Raw genomic sequence first — 21,868 nt, forward strand, 5'->3', positions numbered from 1 at the left:
GTGAACACAAGAACAAGGGGACACAATCTGAAGTTAGTTGGGGGAAAGATCAAAAGCAACATGAGAAAATATTATTTTACTGAAAGAGTAGTAGATCCTTGGAACAAACTTCCAGCAGACGTGGTAGATAAATCCACAGTAACTGAATTTAAACATGCCTGGGATAAACATATATCCATCCTAAGATAAAATACAGAAAATAGTATAAGGGCAGACTAGATGGACCAGGAGGTCTTTTTCTGCCGTCAGACTTCTATGTTTCCATGTAACACTCCAGAACTCCCAAACATACTACTTAACTGGCCGGTCCCTCTGTTTGAAGCCTCGTATCTTGCCTTTGCCTGCTGGGCTTGCATCTCATATTTGAATTTGGAGCATAGTTTCTCCAGGAAAAATCCACACAATCCCCCAACTCTGATGCATCCTCGTCATGGAAGCTTGCCACCCACTCTGCAGGCTCCCTTTCCAAGTTATTGGCTACTGCATTCACCATCCCTATTGGGTAGGCAAAGCCATAGCGATCCACATGAGCCAGTACCTGGTTCAGGAAGAAGGCCAGATAGAGGCACCCAATAACCAAGTTGCTAACTAGGAATTGGGGGATAGGATCATTGGTATGGTCTAGGACCTCCAGGGATTTGCCACAGCCATCCCACTGGGCTCGCCACTTCAGATGACCAAAGAGCTGGATTGGCTGGTGAGGCTACTACAAGTGAACTTGGCCTCCGACGGATGAGGGGTGGTTCGATTGCATGGGTCATAGTCTCCACCAGTGGCTCCAGCTGACACTTCTCCTTCAGCCTCTCCACCGAGTCTTATTCATCCTCCCAGGGTGACTGGGTAGGCAGCCACATACAGTAACTGTTCTTGGAGAGGGCGGCATACAAATCTAATTAAAAATAATAATAATAATAATAATTATTATTATTATTATTATACTGTAAGCGTAACTAATATACTGCTCAAAAAATAAAGGGAACACTTAAACAGCACAATATAACTCCACATAAATCAAACTTCTGTGAAATCAAACTGTCCACTTAGGAAGCAACACTGATTGACAATCAATTTCACATGCTGTTGTGCATGTTCAGCTTTGTACAGAACAAAGTATTCAATGAGAATATTTCATTCATTCAGATCTAGGATGTGTTATTTGAGTGTTTCCTTTATTTTTTTGAGCAGTATATAATAAAAGGGTTACCTGTTGTTATGTCAGTAAAAACGTCTATTTAATTAATTTGTGTTCTGGGATGGCAACAATCCCTTGGGTATGATGCACGATGAAAAAGGAAGAAAGCCCTTTCCTCGCAGTCCCCTAGATGGAACTTCGCATACCTCAACAGCAAAGCGCGATCCAACAACCCGCGTAGGTTTTGCTGCAGTGTCTTGTGTCTGCAGGGGGCAGCATAGAGCAGGGGCGAAACGAACGCATTATTCCCCGCCACCCTATGTGACGTCAGATGAGGGTCTCCAGGCAACTGGACTCCAAACAGCGAGGCTGCGCTTCCTTCGGCCTTGGTAGCGCGGAGGGCGATCAGCCAGGTTCGGGCAGCAACACCAGCCCTGAGGCGGCCGGGGGGCGCGGCAGGCAGGACCGGCACAACTATGGCGCTACCGCTCCTGCCCGGGAACTCTTTCAACAGGAATGTAAGTAATGTTGAGTAAGATCCAGGGGCCACCGGAAACACTCTAAATTTAGGTTTAAGGCATGTTTTGCGTGGATACCTATGCACGTGTGTAAACTTCGTTCGTGAAACTAATTCTAAATGCCCAATAACTGCCGTCCAACCAGAGAAATAATCTGTTCCCTTCAGAAGGCAGGCTCAAACTCTGTCTTTGATCGGGTCTCAGATTATTTATAGTATTCGTCAATGTGGTATAATCCCGGTTTGCTTCCTGGACCTGCACCATCTGGGTAAAGAAAAGACTAAACCTGATTATTGGGAATCCTTGCTAGAAATATGGGTGACCAAACAGGAGCTCTGCACCCAGATGACAGAGGAGGTGGATGAATGAATCAGGTTTTTTTATTTTCACTCTTCTTTCCTGGCTAAAATTGGTAGAATAATGTGTGTGTGTGTGTGTGTGTACGCATATGTCTGCATACGCAAATGTTTCAGAAGTGCAGCAGCATGCCTTCCATCCCCTGTCCTAATGTTTCTCTCTTACTAGTATAATGTATATAAACATTGTTATATCTTTGTATACTACCAATACTACTTGACAAAACAAAATAATAAATAAATAAATTGATAGATTTTGCCTCTTGCATCAGCAGCACTCTATAATTTTAGTAGTTTTTAAGTCACTGTTGTGTGTGTGTTTGTATGTGGGTGAGAGAGAGAGAGAGAGAGAGAGAGAGAGAGAGAGAGATATCATTAAAACATATATGTATGTTTTCACAGTATATCCATTTACATTGTTATTAACAGAAGTAGCACTTTAAATCTGTAAAGTCAGGTCTGTGTTTTGTTACATGATAAATATTGGCGTTGATTCTTGTAAAACTAAGGCACAGTATTGGATGGATTCTTAACATTATGCACTCTTGCCTCACCTTTAACCTGCTACTCAGGTTCCTTCAGTTTTATGGATTTGAACTATTATTGTATAAATTATTTTGTATATTTAAAACTTTTTAAAATAATTGTCTTCTATTTATTTTGATTGCAGCTAGGAAAAGAAAAGTTCCATAAGTCTCAACATTGGAGTTACTGCAATAAGGTTTCTATGTTGGTGGGAGAAGACAAGCCTGGAGTAGGAGGAGAACCTTTGCTTGGACAAAAACTAAAACCAAAGTATAGTGTATTTCCTAGAGGTGTTGGAAGTGATGCACCTTCATGGGTAGCATTTGATAAACAGGTAACTGATTTGTTTTTTCACACTGATCTGCTGTTTTTTGTTTATTTGTTTTCATTTGCAGTAATTAATTGGATCCTAAAATAAGTTAATTGAAAAAAATGAAAGAAGAAAATTTATTGAGAGAGACAGATTGACCATTGCACATAAAATGGGATGAAGTGGAGAAATTTCTCATGAGGAAGAGAATAGTTCGGAACTGGTGGAAGTCTGCTATTGAGTTATTGCTAGTCAGGTTGCTAGACAAATTCTATGCTATTGGGCTACACACACAAAGCATTTTGGAGGTTGGACAACATGTAGAAGTGCCTGTGGGAACAGTTAGAAGTCAAATCTTCTAGAGCTCTTCAACAGTTTTGAATTATGCATAAATAACGTCTAGTGTCTCTCTCTCTCTGTGTTGCTCACGTCATTTATATAATTAGAGAACTGTACACTAACCTTGCAAACTGTTAGATAAAATTTAGCAGATTTATTCAGATGAAAAAAATGCCATCCAATTGACCAGAGATTCTTCTTACTTGCTTCATCTCTGCTATTGATTTATTCTACTGAATTTGTAAACAAATCAGAGTTGTTATCCTAGATACGCTATGTGCAAAAGCACAATTGGGATAGCTTTGCTGTTTTATAGATTTTATGAATTTTATAAATATTAGTTGTAGCTCCAGTGTTTTGACTGTAAAGTTCTGACATAAAGTAATCTAAATTATAAATTTAGAAAATCTCACAGTACCATGAATACATTTAGTACTTTAGAAATCGACTGTCTCTCAGCCTCTAATTCCTCATCTAGAAAATTAAGATAATATTGCTTTAATTTGCAAGATTATTGTGAGGTTACTTAATAGTCTATCACAAATCATATTTCTGTACCTTCACACACTAGCCTGGATGATTGAAAACAGACTGTTAGGCTTCATGTGATTAGCAAGTCCTCTGATCCAGGATTGCCAAGCACAGTTTAATCCAATTTGCTGTCTAACTTTTCAGAGCTTGCTGCAATCACACACACTAATGACAGACTACTAGAAACAATGAAAAAGGGCTATCATCCGCCTGTCCATGCTTCTTTCCAAAATGTGTTTGGTTGACCATGTATTACACAGAATGTTGGACAAAATAAGCCTTCAGCCAGATCATGTGGGTCTTTTTATTTTTTTCTATAGACAGAAGTATTCCATTTGTAACCCAGCATTTAAGAGAGTGTATCATGTGAAATGCTCACATACTATTCTTTTTACTCCTAATTTTATCTTTTCAAAGTATACAAATAGAAGGATTATAATGATTAGAGAAAGGTTTGCATTCCATGTGTAATAATAATACATAAAATGATTATCTTAGTTTTCTGTTTGTGTAATGCTTGCCACACAATTGTAATGTTTGCAGCATCATTTACAAACTAGTTCAGCCAAAGTGCTTTGAAGTTAAATCATTTCCCAGCTTGAAAAAAAACCTTGTAGGACAGAATTCATATAAATCCAAATTACTTGCCTGTGGATTAGGATATTAAATAGTTAAGTCATAAATGGGACAATTTATGCTTAGAAATGTTCCTTATAAAGCATGTTCATTAAACTGTGTTATCCAAGCAAGCCAAGCATAATGCAGTTTTCTGGAGTGCTCCCAGGATTTAGCTAATCTCCATTCTCCTTGTCTCCGACCATGTTTTTTTCTCCTTGATATAGAATTTCTATTAATTTTATTGAAAAAGAGAGAATAAACATACATGCCAAACACCTGGGAGACGGGGTTTAATTGTTTCCAAAAGTATATACAGTGGTACCTCTACTTAAGAACTTAATTCGTTCCGTGACCAGGTTCTTAAGTAGAAAAGTTTGTAAGTAGAAGCAGTTTTTCCCATAGGAATCAATATAAAAGCAAATAATGCGTGCAAACCAATTAGGAAAGAAATAAAAGCTTGGAATTTGAGTGGGAGGAGGAGGAGGAGGAAGAAGAGGAGGAGGACAGTTGCTGCTGAAAGAAGAAGGTGAGGTGAGGAGAATCAAAAAAATCCAAAACTTTAAGGCTTAAAAAGAAAAAGGAGAGACTCTGAGACGGCGAGGAGGAGCACGCACCTCCCATACACCCAGACAGAGTGACATTCAACAGAGTTCCTTTAAAATTTGTATAATTTATGTTGTGTCCCTGACAATTAAAAAAAGTTCTTGACATGGGAATTTTCTGTTGATTTTACTCCTTCCTTCCTTCCTTCCTTCCTTCCTTCCTTCCTTCCTTCCTCCCTCCCTCCCTCCCTCCCTCCCTTCCTCCCTCCCTCCCTCCCTGTAATAGATTGTCATTCTTAGTTTGTTGAGCTATTTTATTTGTGACATAGCTAAATGTAAGAATCTGAATAAGTAATCAATTGTATAATCAAATCTGTTCCAGTGTTATGATTCTATAAGTGATCAATGCAACTAATTAAAGTATCTCCATAATAAATACAATATAATATAGTTCTTTGTTAGAATCCAACTTTTCCACTGTATGTGTGTATGTATGTGTGTACACACCGGTACTGTATACATATGCATGAACTGTGTGTGTGTGTGCAGCAGCAGCAGCAGCAGCAGTAGTAGTAGTATTGATTTTGTCTATTTCTGCTTTTATGTAGGTATTGTCTTTTAGTGCTTATTTTGATGAAGAAGTTCCTGACAAAAATCAAGAGCTGTATAGAATAAGACATTGTAGAATATATTTCTATCTTGAAGATGACACAATTCAGGTTGTTGAACCCCAAGTGAAGAATAGTGGAATTCCTCAAGGTATTTTATATCTTTTTTATTACAAATGTTTTAACAGAATAGATCTTGGGATCTTGGGCGGTCTCCTACAGGGCATGTTCCAAAAGTAATGCAATTATTTTTTCAAAAAGTAATTTATTGAACAGATTTGTACAAACACTTAAAATTCTTCAAAGTACTGTCCTTGGGCCTCTACACATTTTTTCCAGTGACTCTGCCATGACCAGTATGTGCCCTCAGGGACCTCTCACAAGGTCTTAATCACGACTGATTAGATCTCTTCAATGGATGAAAAACGGGTTCCTTTCAGGGCTGGGAACAAAAAGAAGTCTGCTGGGGCGACGTCAAATTTAGTGGTATAGGCCACTATTTGTTGCAAATATATCGTATAGCCGTGATAGTGAACCTATGCCATGCATGCCATAGGTGGCATGCAGAGCCCTCTCTGCGGGCATGTGAGCTTTCTCCCCAGCTCGGTTCCGCCACACACATGCACGCGCCTCTTGCTAGCCAGCAGATTTTTGGGTCTCTGCCATGCATGGGTGGGGTGCACGTGGGGGTGGGACTGCTCATGCCTGCACACATCGGGTTGCATACAAATGTGTTGGGAGAGGCGGGCTGTGCAGGGGATGCGTGCACACATTGCATTATGGGTGTGCCCGTGCACACTTTCAGCACTCGGCACCAAAAAGATTAGCAATCACAGGTATATAGTTTCCCAATATAATTTTGCGATGGTCCTGTGATTGTATTGTAGAAGTGGTATTTCATACAAATTCTAATTGTGTTTTGAATCCGAAAGAGTTTACATTTCCTTCAACTTTGAGAGTTAACAGTTTAAAGTTGATGACATATTATCAATAAAAATATTACATTATGCTAAAGGAAATCCTTTTTTCATCCAGTTATAATGAAGAAAACCACTTGTTTATTTGCTTTTAGTTTTTAGTATAAGGTTTATAGTAATATTTCTGAGTTTTAATATAGCTGTAACACCACCTTGTACAATAGATAAAAAAAATTAATGAAGCATCAATCAGAAGGAGAAGTCTGTTGGTGGTTGAGGAGATCCCAGCAATTATGATTGCAGTATTCATCCCATGTTTTGTATTTTCTTTCCTAACCTTAACTCTAACCCTAACTTAATATCAGTTCATTTTTATGGTTTTGCTAAAGACAATGTGCTAGAATCTGAGACACTGTGGATTCTAGTTCTTTAGGTCCAAAAGGATATGGTGACTTAGGGTCTATCGCTGTCCCTCAGTTCTAGGGAAAAGGTAATGGCAAAGTACACCTGAAAAATGTTGCCAAGAAAACTGCATGGTTCATGCACTTGTTAAAATCAGCACTGATTTAAAGATGCATACTATAGATACAAAATGAGAGGGTTGTATTTTAGTCCATTTGCTGAGCTTTTGGTATAATTGTGTTTGAATGCATTTTGAGAGAAAATTGTTCAGCTAAGGATAGTTTTCTGGAACAAGTTTATAGGTGGTCTACTAATTTCAGAGTTTGATATGATTGCAGAAAAACTGAAATCTGTATTGTGGTTTTATGTGTGTAAATAAATACCATTGAATGAAGTAAGATTTGCTTTTAAATAAATATGCAGAGGAAGTTAACCATTAAAAGGCAAGACACCATATTTGGGGCACTAGCTAAATATAAAAAACAAATCCATCAAGAAATCAGAAGACATAACTTTAAAAAAAATTAGCCTTACCTGGTAAAACAACTATGGCCAGAAAGCACAGATTTATAGTGATATTTATTGGATTTTTAAGAAAACAATTTTTTAAAAGAAATATGTAGTACAGGTAGTCCTCAATTTATGACCAAAGTTGAGCCCAAAATTTCTGTTGCTAAGGAAGACATTTGTTAAGTGAAGATTGTCCCATTTTATGACTTTTCTGCCACAGCTGTTAAGTGAATCACTGTAGTTTTTAACTTTGTAACATGGTTGTTAAGTGAATCTAGCTACCCCATTGACTTTGCTTGTCCAAAGGTTGCAAAAAGTCATCATATAATCCAGGAACACTGCAGCTGTCATAAATATGAGTCAGTTGCCAAGTGTTAGAACTTGATCACATGACCGTGAGGATTCTGCAACAGTCAAGTATGAAAAATGGTCTAAAGTCACTTTTTTCAATGCTGTGATGACTTTGAATTGTCACTACATGAAATATTGTAAGTCAAAATCTACCTGCATTGCGTTGTCATATGCTCCTTTTTGAAGACTTGCTTATCCCAAACTACTGATACTCAGATTTGCAATAGTAACAATGGAGTGTGGAAAATGTGTAAATCTGCTCTCCTTTGAAGCCAGGAAAGAAACAGAGAGTCATTTCCATTTTCTTCCATGTTATATAACCATTAAAAATATATTAGACTGATTTAAAAATAGAAATATCCTTTTATACTTATTCTTTCCCAGCAACATGTTTCTCTATGTGCTATAGGAAAGTACAGTTTGGAATTATAACTAAAATTCCATCTCCAGTTAATTATCATTTCACCAGAAAATAAATCATTCCTGAAATATGGAAGTATAATATATGTTTCCATGTTATACTTAAAAACTCTGTTTTATGATAACTCTTTTCTATAAAAATACTGTACTGTATATATATTATTAATTTACCAGAATAATATAACTTTTATGCATGCTTACCTACTCTAACTGCATTTCATGGACTTAAAAGGGTATGGGTATTGGCTATATTCCATGAGTTCTAGAATGATATACAAAGGTGAAGAAAGGGAGGTGAAAGGTAAGTTTTGGTTTATAACTATTATTTCAGCAGAGGTAGGGATAATTCTTGCTCAGGACAGAATCCTGGATAACATTTTTATAGACTATGCAACACATATGAATCCCATTCATAAATACAACTAGACTTCACGGGGAGAGAGCTAAGAGGTTCTTCTATGTATACTCATGGTATCATTTTTTTAAAAAAGTATCCTTCCACTACTTATTTTATTATATACTGAATCTTTTCCAGGAATTTTTATCCTTTCTCTTAAATCGTTTCAAACTTTTGGTAACTATTTGATCTGAATTTCATAGTATTGTGCTTTAAAGATAGTCATGATAAATAGTAATATGCTATTAAATATTTATTTTAATATGTTCTCTATATCTTCCCCTAATCTCCCCTAAGATATTAACCACAATACCAATTCTCCAAATAATTCTTCGGACAATTTAAGGGATGTGATAAGGACTTGCTGTTATTGAGGCAGATAAGAATTATTATCTCTTTCTGATAAAGGGATTCAAGGGGGCTCCAACTGCATTGGAAAAACATAGTTAAAGTCATACAATTTAATTATAAACCAAACAAAATTGCATTAGAGAAACATAGTACAACTTACAACCACAATTGAGTCCAAAATTTCTGTTACTAAGCAAGACATTTGTTAAAGGAGTTTTGCCCCATTTTACAATATTTTCTTGCCACAGTGAATCAATGCAGTTGTTAAGTTAGTAACACAGTTATTAAGTGAATCTGGATTTCCCATTGACTTTGCTTATCAAAAGATCACCAAAGGTGACCACATGACCTCGGGATACTGCAACTGTCATAAATATGAGTCAGTTGTCAGGTGTCTCAATATTGATCAAGTGACCATTGGGATGTTGCAACAGTTGTAAGTATGAAAAATGGTCATAAATCACATCGAACCTTTAAAGAGTCATTAAACAAAATGTTATAAGTTGAGGGTAATCTCAAACAAGGAATGCTAAAATATCGGTAATTGTTTGAAACATTACATCTTTACCTAGTAAGCTACTGGAATTAGAAGCACAAAATTTTGTAAGTTGCATTCAGAATTCTGAATGCATATAGAAATAATATATCAAGGAACAAGTCCTGATATACTATTTTCTGAGATTTTCTGAGAGAAATTCTCAGATACAAATTTAAAGTGGCCCAGGCCAAAGACCGCTGTTTAAATTGATGTTTAAATTCACCCTATTTAATATTTCAGACAACATTTCTGTTACTATGTACTATTTTGAGATTTCATATGAATAATGTTAATACAAAGTTCCAGTTTGGAGTAAGTTATATTAATTGTGTTTTTCTTCAACATAGGAACACTTCTTAGGCGCCATCGGATTCCACTCCCGCCTCCTAATGAAGATCAGTTTTATACTGTTGATTATTTCAACCTTGACACTGATGTCATTTTTTATGGCCAAAGATATAAAATTATAGACTGTGATCAGTTCACTAAAAATTTCTTGAGAAAAATGGGAGTCAAAGTAAATCCCCCATTGGAACGTCCAGATGATCCATATACAAAAGGACGCCAGAAGGTTAGATGAAAGAATGGTTGACAAAACTATTGTTTATAGGGTAAAATTAAGAAGAGTTTGTACATAACAAACAAGGAAAATTTCATGTTGGGGAAAAATATCTTAAAGAATCCTTCTTAAGAAGAGATCTTATAATAATAACCCATATTTTATTACATTTCTCATATTGGTTGGTATATATTCCTTATTAGATACTTATTTTCTCAGAACATGACCAGAAAGTATAGCTTAACATTTTGTTTGCCATCACTATAATTCAGTGCTTCTCAAATAGTGGAGCAGGCCTTCTGGGGGGAGTGGGTGCTGAGTGATGCCAAGGGGGGCATGTGTGACCCCAGGGAATATGCATGGTCCCTCTCAATTGATTCCCCGAAAACAGGCTCCACTGAGTTCTGTGGGACTTACTCCCAGGTAAGGGGGTAGTGCACCCTTCCCCAGCCAATAGTTTGCTTGAAGCTTATAGTAAGTAAAATAATAAATATTAACACTAAAATTCCATTGGGGCCCAGATCAGAGAGTTGGGGGAGGTGTGAAATGTTTACTTCTTCCTAGGGGAGGCATAACAGAAAATAATTGAGAAGCAATGCTATAAATAGTGCTATAAATTTGGTGCTTGTATCAATGAGTAAACCAGATTAAATTGGCAGTCTCTTCATGCATTGTGCATGGTTTTCAAACAATATCCAGGATGTGTTGGATAGCACTGTTCCTTCTAGTGTGCGTGGGCAAACGGCCACACAGGCAAAAACCAAATGCTGCACAGGGTTTTCAAACCTCGTGCAGTGGAGCCAGAGCCGTTTCTCCCCACCTGACAGCTGATCTGCCCCTCCCAAGCTGTCGGCTGGGGAGAAACCCCTGTGGGCTCTCTGCCTCAGGCCGAACTTCTCCGCCCCACCATGTGCCAGGGGGGGAGGAAGCTGAGTGCTCCGCCGCGAGCTTTGAAGAGAAAGGCGGAGGGAAGGTGAGGCAAGAGCTCTGGTTTGGGCAGCGCCACAGGAGTGTGTTCATGTGTGTATCCTGTGGGGGGAAAAGGGGCGGTTGTTCCCATTGCTCAGGTGACAGCGCTGCCCAAACTGCTCTTACCTCGCCCTCCCTCCGCCTTTCTTTTTAAAGCTTGCGCTCAACCTCCACCCCCAGAGGCACATTACCCCACCCCAAAGAAAACGGCTCTTTGCATGCTGGGGAGGCGGACTCTGCCGCTGCCACCGCAGCCGCACCCTCAACTGGAAGAGAGCCTGCCTCTCGCACGCCTCCCTCCGGGTCCTGTAGCCCCTGCTTCTGGATTACCACGAAAGAAAGAAAAAGGGAGAGGAAAGAGAGAAAAACAGAAATGAAGGTGAGAGAAATGAGAGCAAAAAGGGAGGAGAAACAAATGAGAGAGAGAAGGTGGGGGAGAGGGATAGGTACACAGAAATTAGAGAGACCTGGAAGGAGAGAATGAGGGAGAGGGAAAAGACAGAGAAAGAAAGAAAAGGGAAAGAGAAGTGGAGAGGAAGGAAGGCGGGAAGAAGGAAGGAGAAATGGAGGGAAGAAGGAAGGAAGGAGGAAGAATGAAATGAATGGAGGGACAGAGGAAGGAAGGACTTTTTTTGGGGGGGGGGTTAATTCCCCCCCCCTCAACGTACATTCAAACAATAGTGTGTCATCTAATTTTCCATGAATAAAATGTGGTATTTTGTTAGTAACTAATATCAATCATCAAAAGAGTTGCAAAAGTTTTTGTTCGAATTTTGTCATCCAATTACATTTTCTTTTAATTATTTTCCCTCCTTAATGTTCCTTCAAAAAGTACAATACCAGTTATATTTCTACCTTATTAAACATTATGCTAAAGTGCTGCCTTCTTTCTTTATACATTTTTATAGCCAATCAGATGTTAACAAAGGAATTAAAAACAAAACATAAACATATATGAATTTCAGACTTCATCCCCCCCTCTAAATAGCACATTTACCTAATCCCAAATTTAAAAATTATTTCAACCCATCTAACATTTAGCCAATTAATACTTATCTACATTTCTTACTTAAATACTGTATTAATCTTAAATTTCAGTCAATTTGAGAAAAGAAAAAAAGGGGAAAAAATCTAAATATTCTCTATTTTCAATCAATTAAAAATCATTAACATCATTAATCTCCCCAACAATTCTAAATTCAATTCTATGCATTAATCCTAATCAGTATCAGCTACTACATATCTTATTATAATCAATACTTCTAACTTTATTAAAACAGATCAACAATTCCTAAATTCATATATATAAATAGAAAAAATAATTAAAATTAAAAAAGAGCAAACAAAACAATACTCCAAGCTTAATCAACCCTTCTCAAACTCCAATTTCTTTAATCTGAGCAGAACTTTGAACTGAACCTTTTTATTTTTTATTTTTTTTGTATCCCCTTTTAATCCCCTTTTCTGTTTTTTTTTTCTTTCTATTCTTCCTTCTAGGAAGGAAGGACTTTGTTAGAAAAATAAAGGGGTTATTGGATCAAAATTTGGACCCTTGATAACTGGTCTGTAGTAATGATGGTGGCAATGTCCAAGGGTTATGTGAACATCTTTTGGGATCTTCTGACAAGCAACTGCAGGGATTCACTTAACGACTGTGGCAAGAAAGGTGGTAAAGTGAGGCAGAACTCACTTAATAACTGTCTTACTCAGGACATAGAAACATTGGCCTCCATTGGGGTCAGAACAGAAGTCGAGGATTATCTGTCTGAGCAGTGCACTCTTTTAGAAGCAGATCAGGAGTCTATTTTGAAGCTCCACATAAAACATCTATCATTCATTGACCGTTCAAAGTTGCAACGGCTCTGAAAAAAATGACTTATGCCCCCTTTTCACACTTACAACCTTCACAGCAGCCCCACAATCGTGTGATCAAAATTTGGCCACCGTTTCATATTTATAACCGTTGCTATGTCTTGAGGTCATGTGACTCCCTTTTGCGACCATCTCACAAGCAAAGACAATAGGGGAGGGGGGCAGAGAAGCCAGATTTGCTTAACGATGAGGTTTCTAATGATCCACGGCCAGGCATGAAAATGTGCCGCTCAGACATTATAGTTTTCCGTTCATACGAAAAAAAATTAGAGGGACCATTGTTGGATAGAATATAAAATCTCTTGCCTTCTCTCATTTGCAATTGACCAAGGATGTTAGTGTTCAAAAGTTCTTCAGATAATAATGTCCCTTTAATACTTTTTAAAATACTGTTTAAAAGAAACTTATTAATGTACTATAAATGTTTATTTAACTTTATTTGACTGAAGGGCCCATTTTTCAACACATATCAGCATAGTAAGCATAATAGCAAGCCTATCTTCAGTTGCAGCAGTAATGATTTTATTTCTCTGATAAAAGACACTGATTGAATCTTTCTAGTCTACTTTTTCTTTGAGAATTTTCAAATAACACCCATCAGTTATGTAGCTTGCAGCTTGTTGTCTGACAGCTGACTGTTTCAAGATACTGTTACTCTGTCCATTTTGTATTTAATATTTCATTATGTGTCTTGGTCATTTATTTATGTACCTGGGCAGCAGAAATGTCTGGCAACATCAAGGGCAACTGAGTGGACCTTTTAAAATAGCAGTGTTCACCTCCATGTAAGGGAGGGGGTTAGAAAAGGTATCTAAACACTGTCTGCCCCTCAATAACATCTGGATAGTTAATCGTAACTAGCAGATAATTCCCTTAACAGTCAAGAATCAAGGAGGGGGAATCAAAACTCATTTTTGGAGCCTGGAACATACATTGTTGGGTAGAGACAAGGTGACATGGCCTTTAAGACAAACAGTGCTCATATCAGCCCAATTTTGCTATTATAGCATTGGCATTGCTGCACTCAGTGAGACTAGGCTGGCAGATGAGGGTTCAGCAAAGTTGAAAAGTTGCAAGTGGGGTTTTTTTTGGAAAAGGAAAATAGACTGACAACAGCACTCACAGAATAGATTTTTCAATCAAAACTGCTTTGCTGAAGAACTCTACCCACTGGAATAAATGAATTCCTCACGAAGTTCCACTTTTCTCTCAGCAAATCCTGGTATGTAATTATTGTCAGCACTTATTTACCAACTCTCACCAACACATTTGAAGACAAGAAAGCTGAATCAAATTATTTGAATAAGCTTTGACAATGATAAATTCATCATTTTGGGTAATTTCAACACTAGGTTGAGGATAACAACTGGGACAGATTCTTTGTGAGATTTATTATAGGAGAAAATGTGGGGCAGTTTCTATTAAAGAGAAACGGAAGGAAAATAGGCACAGGAGATAAATTTTAAAAAAGGTAAGAGCTGAAGGTTTTTCTCTAGTAAGACCTATTGCCTAAAACCGAGTAGCTGTTAGAATAGAATAGAAGAGAATAGAATTTTTAATGGCCAAGTGTGATTGGACACACAAGGAATTTGTCTTGGTGCATATGCTCTCCCCGTACATAAAATAAAATATACATTTGTCAAGAATCATGTGGTACAACACTTAATGATTGTCATAGGGGTCAAATAGGCAATGAAGAAGCAATATTAATAAAAATCTTAGGATATAAGCAACAAGTTACAGTCATACAGTCAACATGGGAGGAAGTGGGTCATATGAATGATGAGAAAAACTAGTAGAATAGAAGTGCAGATTTAGTAGAAAATTTGACAGTGTTGAGGGAATTATTTGTTTAGTAGAGTGATGGCGTTCGGAAAAAAAACTGTTCTTGTGTCTAGTTGTCTTGGTGTGCAGTGCTCTTTAGCGACGTTTTGAGGGTAGGAGTTGAAACAGTTTGTTCAGTGAAGTTGATACAAAAATTGTAAGAGTAATTCGCATATGTAAGATACTCTGCTGAATGTTTATAATTACTTTGTAAAATGTAACACAGTGCAACAGAATTCCCATTAGATGAATCTGCCCAAATGTTGTGTTCTTGTATGTATCCTTTTCATTTAAATTCTAATCTTGCTGATACTTTTAAACATTTTGGCAGTTGTTTTATTGTTCTGAGAGGGATTGTAAAATATGTAATATATTCAAAGCTGCTTGGTTTTAAAGCCTGGGACTTCATAATAAACATAAAATAATAGCTACCCTAAGGAGAGATTTCATGAAATAAATCAACTGAATAGATATTTGTTGGCCTACCCTAACCTAGTGAAAACCCTTGATGCCATTTATCACAAACCTAGCTACACTTTACTAGAATGAATGTGCGGAATGTTTATAGTTTATCTTGTAATACATGTTTAATAATAATAATAATAAATTTTATTTACGGTCAAAGACCATCAATATAATATTAAGAATAATTAAAAGGAAAAAAACAGGAAACAGGACTTTTTGACTGAGCAACCAAGATTGACCCATTATAACTATACAAGAGATGTACATATCTTGCTATGAAGGCACACATTTGCGATGAATCCCCGCTGCTGCTGCGCAGAATCTGGCCACCTGTGCCGTAATCCTGGCCTGCTCATCCCCAAGCAACCACCGGAGATAGGCAATGTCCGAGCGGCCAGGATATCCCTCAATAAGTGGTAGAATATGCTTTCTCCTAATGTCAGTGTAAAAAGGAGCATCTCAGGAGCATGTGTCCCTCAGTCTCCACCTCTCCTGAGCCACAAGGGTGAAATCTTTCAGTGGCTGGAGTTCCCTTGTACTTGCCGTAATAGCACTACAGCCTTTTACATAGATTTTTAATTAGGATTCTTCTAAAGGTAACTACACCATGATAACTGTCAGATTAATACCAGTTTCTGTTATCATTTGTCCTTTCCTACATTGCATAACAATTTGCAAAAGACAAATGAATGGAATAAAACTGATGGAAAAGAGTAGACTGCCTTTATGTTGTCCCAAGATGTTTTTTCAAGAGGCAACTGGAGTTTTTTTATTTTTCTTTGAGGACATTTTACTTCTCATCCAAGAAGCTTCTTCAGCTCTGACTGGGTGGTGGGGAGTGGGAGCTGAAGAAGCTTCTTGGATGAGAAGTAAAACGTCCTCAAAGAAAAACAAGAAAGTCCAGTTGCCTCTTGGAAAAAGCACCTTTGGGACAACCATAACTTGGATGACTGAGAATCTCCATAGATACTCCTTTATGTTAAAGAATTGCAGATAAGGAGCAATATAACAAGTGGCTGAATTCTGCGGTGATCATAATAAATGCCAAGAGATTATGAATTAATTTCTGAAAGCCATTATTAAGAATAGTGATAGTGGATTTAATCTAAGATTAAATTTTAGATAAAAATATTATGAATTATTCCTAATTAAACTATAACCAACAAACTAAAAAAGCAGTTGTTAGGGCATTGAAATAATTGTTATGTATATCATTTCTTTTTTTGTCAGGGACAGGATCAGTCGCTGATTGAAAGGCTATGCTGAACTTTAACTACCGAGAGCTTGCACATATGTACACATGTCTTTACTCAGTTTCATACACACATATTTATACTTCTGTGATGCTTGCTAGTTTTTTCATAATTATATTTCAATCTTAACAAAGGGTGGAAACTCTGCTTCCTAAATGTTTAGAACAAGATACAAAGATGTTTTACACACATCTTATAAATGCCACAAATCTGGAAATTGATGTTCATAATTGCTTACTGTTCTAGTTTCTGGTAGAATTTTAGCTATTACAAATAACTTTTACTAAATGCAGTATTTCATAAACAAAGAAACTCCATCTTTATTCTCTTCCTTCCGTATTCAAAATACACTTCATACTAGCACATTTCTTGTTCTCCCGTTATCTCTCCTAATTACATTCCTTTTGCTTTCCTGCCAGCCCCCTCAGCTCACCAAGATTTATGTACTCACAGCATGATTCAAAAACAGCAGAAATGACTATAAAATAACACAGAATGAGTTTGCTTGCTTGGGAGCTGAACGGGAACACCTTCCATTTTTGTTCTACAACATTGAAACGCCACCCTTCTTCCCCCCCCCCTGACCCCCTGACGTACCAAATACATCACTCCAATATTTAACCCATTCCTCCCCTTAATATCTTCTTCCAAATACCTGTTCCTTACGTTTTTGGACCCTTCTAAATTTAGGATTGACCCAGCGAACGTCTGATTCTTCCTCGCTAGATTCTGGACTCATAGCAACATACTGTGGCTAGCCTCCCACCTGTTCTACTACCTGTAACCCCGGGCCCACCACTAATTCATAAACACTGTCTGTATCAGAGTCCTCAAGTTCTTCATCATCCTCCAACTGACCAGGAGTATGTACAACACTTACTAGGATGGTTATATATTGCTGTTAATAGTTTCTCCCTCTTTCTTGCTCCAAACACCATGATAGTTTTTTTATCATGCAATTGTCAGCCCAGTTCCTTATTTTTAAAATAATCGTGCTTGCATGATTAAAAGAGCACATATACTTTTTTGTTTAACTAGCTTTTTATTTCTTTATTTTCATAACGGTCTCATTGTATAGATTAAACTAAGAGATATTGAATTGTCGAAAGCAGTTCAATATGGCCCTATTAGAGCATCTAGCTTCTACTATTCAATTGTCCAAGGCTGTGTTGCTTCATAATAAAATGAAACTTTCATTCTTTCACTATAGTGATGTATTAAACCATAGGGTTATGGTTACAAAGTGTAGTTTGGGTTGATATATAAATCTACAGTGCTCTGATAGTGGACTCCTATGTTGGAAAGGGGCTTGAACTAGAAAATCTTAAGGTTTTTCCCAGTCTTATACTCCGTGATCATTTTATTAATATTTTCAAGTCTAGAATATTATGGTTGTTCAATCATTGTTTGTGGATTATAGGATAATAGGCTAACACCACTTTATGCCTTTCTATCTGCCTTTTTGCCTTTTCCCTCCTTGATTCCAGCACCCCCTCCCACCTCCTCTTCAGTGATGTCATAATATCTAAGATTAGTGTTCTGAAGAGACAGGGATGTTAATCCTGTTTCCTTTAGATGTTTATTGCTTGCTTCCTTCACTCTACTCACATTTCACTAATTTGATTTTGAAATCAAATTCAGGTTTCAAATTGAAGGTACCGTAATATCATTTACACTGTTTCTGGAGTATTTGTATTGACTTTCTAACTTTGTCAATGAACAATTTGGTCTCTTCAAATTTTTATCTGTTCTCTTTTCCCTCGTTGCTGCTATTTCTTCAGACCATTTTCTTGCATTCAAAAAAAGCATTCTCATTACCTCCAATTATTCACCTAATGTGTTTTCCAATACAATTAATTATTTTGTGTCTGAACCTTCCTTCTAAGTGTATTCTAGCAAGTTACTAATACTGAAATAATGCTAATGGATATATTTTGAGAACAGAACCATTTTATTTTATTTTATAGGCATAATATAGTAAGCTACTGGTATTAAATAATACTAAATGGTTCATTTTGAGAACAAGAACCAATTCCTATTTGGACAAGAAACTTTATAATACCACTTCAGAACATGAAAAAGAATGATTACAAAATGAAGAAAGTATATACAAAAAATGTGATTGTGTATTGATATGGATGGGGCGCAATGGATTGAAACTAAAACCAGGCAAGACCGAGTGGCTCTAGGTTTAGGGTTCATTGGCTCAGGAGAATTGCCACCTTTGGTGTTGGATAGGTTGACACTACCCCAAACAGATCCTGTGCATAATCTGGGAGTTCTCCTGGACTCAACTCCTACTCAAAAAGCAGATGGTGGCCGTGGCCAGGAAGGTCTTTGCACAACTGCGGGTTATGCTCCAGTTACATCCTTTCCTGGACCAACAATCCCTACTCACAATCACTCATGCCCTAATCACTTTCCATCTTGACTATTGCAATGAGTTCTACATGGGGCTGCCCTTGAAGAACATCTGAAGCTCCAATTGGTACAAAATGCAGTGGCCCACATAGCTTTGTGCCTACCCCAGTGTGTACATGTATCACACCTCCTGCAGGAGCTGCATTGGCTCCGGGTACAATTCAAGGTGTTGGTTGTCACCTTTAAAGCCCTTCATGGCTTGGGTTCAGGTTATCTGAGGGACCGTTTTTTGCCGGTCACATCTACCAGACCCATCAGAGTGGGGAGGCAGGGAATGTTGCGGGTCCCATTCCCGAGGCCTAGGGAGATATACTGGTGGGACCCAGAAGAAGGACTTCCGTGATGGGTCCTTCTCTCTCTCATTCCCCAGAGATTAGAATGGCCCCCACTTTAACACTCTTCCGGAAGGTGCTGAAGACCTGGTTCTACCAGCAGGCCTGGAAACACAAAGCAGGATAGAGTCCATTAACCCTGCTCCTCTGCTCGGGTCTATATGACCAGAAATGAAATTTGAGACCCTGTAGATTATTTGTCACGAGGATCTGAAACTTGTTATTAATTGACTTTTCCTCATTTGAGAGGTTCTTATTATGAGTTTTCGTTTTGTTTAGTTTTTGCTACACGCTGATTGTTACATTTTATTACACCCAAAACAGTACAAGTTTATAGTAAATGCGAACACAACAGCAGGGTTTAATGGTTTGTGTGATGTGCTGTAGCTGAAGTAGGGGGTGATTTTATTTTATTATGTTACATTAATTTATTTGATTCTTTATTAGTTTTATTGTTTTAAATGAGGTTTTATATTCTGGAAGCCGCCTTGAGTCACCATGTGTGAATAGGCAGCAATATAAATTCAATCAGTCAATCAGTCAATCAATCAATCAATCAATCAATCGATAAACATATGTCCATTTTTACATGTAAAACTTCATAAAAAGAAGAAAATTGAAACCTTGATATTTAGGCTCACTGTTGAAATTGTTCCTGGATGATTACTAAATATAGCATATACTGTACTGTATTTTATTTGCTATAACAAAGTTGAAATGTGTATTACTGTATACTAAAATAAAATGTATGGGAAACAAGTATTTTATTAGAAAAAAAGTATGGTTTTCGCTATGAAGACAGGTCCTATGGGACATTTTAAAAGTTAGTAGCACATTGTGATTTGTATGTTCATAACAATAGAAATTTTTAAAAGAACCATTTTTCTTTTCTGATCTGCAGTTGATAGATAGTATGACACCATTGCGTCCCTATGAGCGCTTTGATACACTTCGCCAGTTTCTGGAACATGAGGGACATGTTTTACGTTTTTACGGTGTTTGGGATGACACTGAAACAATGTTTGGGGACCTTCGAGAAGTGGTGCTACATTATTTTTTGGCTGATGATACAATGGAAATAAAAGAAGTGGTACCTATAAATTCTGGTCGGGATGCTGTACCTTTATTCCTCAATAGACAGAAACTACCAAAGGTAAATGTATATGTGAAAAATATGATTTGATATTTGGCAGGGTTGGAATGCATTTATACATTTGTTTCATTAGCAGTCTTTTTCAATGAAATATATATGTAGTTGAATGGACATAAAATGTAGCTTTTATGTGAAACAGACATTTATTACCTTATAACATTTCAGATGCAGGTAGTTCTTGACTTCTTATTACAATTGGGACAGGAATCTTGATGGTTGAGTGAAGTGAGACATGGTTGGACCACTTTGCTGAACAACTGCAATTCTGGCACTCATATTTGTAATTGTTAAGTGATCTCATGAGTCATTAAGTGAATGGAATCCCAACTAAATAGCACTAGTTGCTTCAGAGGGGGTGGGAAAAACACCTGGACATCCAATGTAGACTAAGGATAAGATGGCGTGTTGCAGCACATGCAATTCTGCCGTGGCCTGGGATGCCATCTGGCCTTGGATAGAGCCCATCAGGATACATAAAGATTTTTATATATTTGCATAGATTTACATAGGTAGCTTAAGGGCGTTGCAATGTCCCAGCAGTTGTAAGTGTGGCCAAGCTGCTGAATTTTGATCACATGATCATGAGGACACTGCAACAGCTGTAACTTCAGGCATGGGTCATAATTCCATTCAATTAGCACCAGTGTAATTTCAAACAGTTGCTGAATGAATCGTCATATATCAAACACTCTTTATACTAGATAATCCTGGCTGCTCTCTTTAGTTAGTCTGGTAATTACATATATTAATAGCCTGTATCTTTTACCTGAACCCCAGTTTGCTCCAGTTGGAATATATCAGCCTGGTACAATTACAGATCGAACAGTCTTGAATGTGTTTGGAGGGCTAGTTGGGAATAAAGGTCGTTATATTCTGGATAATCGTAAGGTAAGCTATTTTAGACAATTACAGTTTACAAAGATCACTATATTTAAATTGTCTTTCTATGACTGTTATTTGAATAAGCAGGTTGGGTGAAAATGTAAATTGGAAGATGATGTATAACTGGACCAGTGCCCAATAACTGCCTTCAGCCCAACCTATCCAGATGTTGGGGATTTCGTGGGGGGGAGGACACTCATGATCAGGGATTGACAGATGGATAAATGAGTGGATGATGAATGGATGGATGTATGACAGGTTTCAAGGCTCTTTCTCAGGATTGCTGGAAGCAACAGCACATGTCCTGGACTCGGACTGAGTCGATGGGGGAGAGTGTAGAATGGAGGGCACTATTTGTGCTTTCATGGACTCAGTCCTGATTGGCTGTGGACGAGGTCGGCCCATTCTTGGAGGCTAACCTCTCCTACCATGGAGAATGTTGTATACCGGAGCTGCTTCTAATTTTATATCAACATCCTTAGTGACATGAACAGAAATAAGATCAGAAAATAGCCAAAACTCGTAAAAATCAGATATAGATCAAACATTTGAATTCTTGGGAAGGCATCATCTTTGATTCATTTGGCTTTAACAGTAAAATAGAAAAAGAAAGCACTTTTTCAACACAGAATTCTGGATGAAATAAAGCAGGAAAAGAAAATCGTAACAGAAAGACCTTTGCCTAAGATTCTGAAAACCTATTGCTAATCAGAAGAGTGATTAATTAAGCATCATCAGTGCATTATTTGATGTAATATACTGTATAATAAGGC

The 21,868-nt window shown here is 37.4% G+C and overlaps 1 protein-coding gene across 2 annotated transcripts in view; it reads left to right on the top strand.

Moving 5' to 3' along the window:
* Positions 1 to 1,455: 1,455 nt before the first annotated feature.
* The window catches only part of EFHC2 (EF-hand domain containing 2), a 68,254-nt gene continuing 47,841 nt past the window's right edge, over positions 1,456 to 21,868 (top strand). Inside the window, exons 1-6 of one of the 2 annotated variants that reach the window (XM_070750523.1) lie at positions 1,456 to 1,650; positions 2,677 to 2,865; positions 5,480 to 5,630; positions 9,713 to 9,936; positions 19,962 to 20,213; positions 20,991 to 21,101. In XM_070750523.1, coding sequence (XP_070606624.1) covers positions 1,609 to 1,650; positions 2,677 to 2,865; positions 5,480 to 5,630; positions 9,713 to 9,936; positions 19,962 to 20,213; positions 20,991 to 21,101 — 969 coding nt within the window. In that variant the 5' untranslated portion in view covers positions 1,456 to 1,608. The remainder of the gene's footprint in view (positions 1,651 to 2,676; positions 2,866 to 5,479; positions 5,631 to 9,712; positions 9,937 to 19,961; positions 20,214 to 20,990; positions 21,102 to 21,868) is intronic. The other variant, XR_011559018.1, reaches the window with a different exon arrangement.

Source organism: Erythrolamprus reginae, chromosome 4 (assembly GCF_031021105.1).
Source record: "Erythrolamprus reginae isolate rEryReg1 chromosome 4, rEryReg1.hap1, whole genome shotgun sequence".
Lineage (NCBI taxonomy): Eukaryota > Metazoa > Chordata > Lepidosauria > Squamata > Dipsadidae > Erythrolamprus > Erythrolamprus reginae.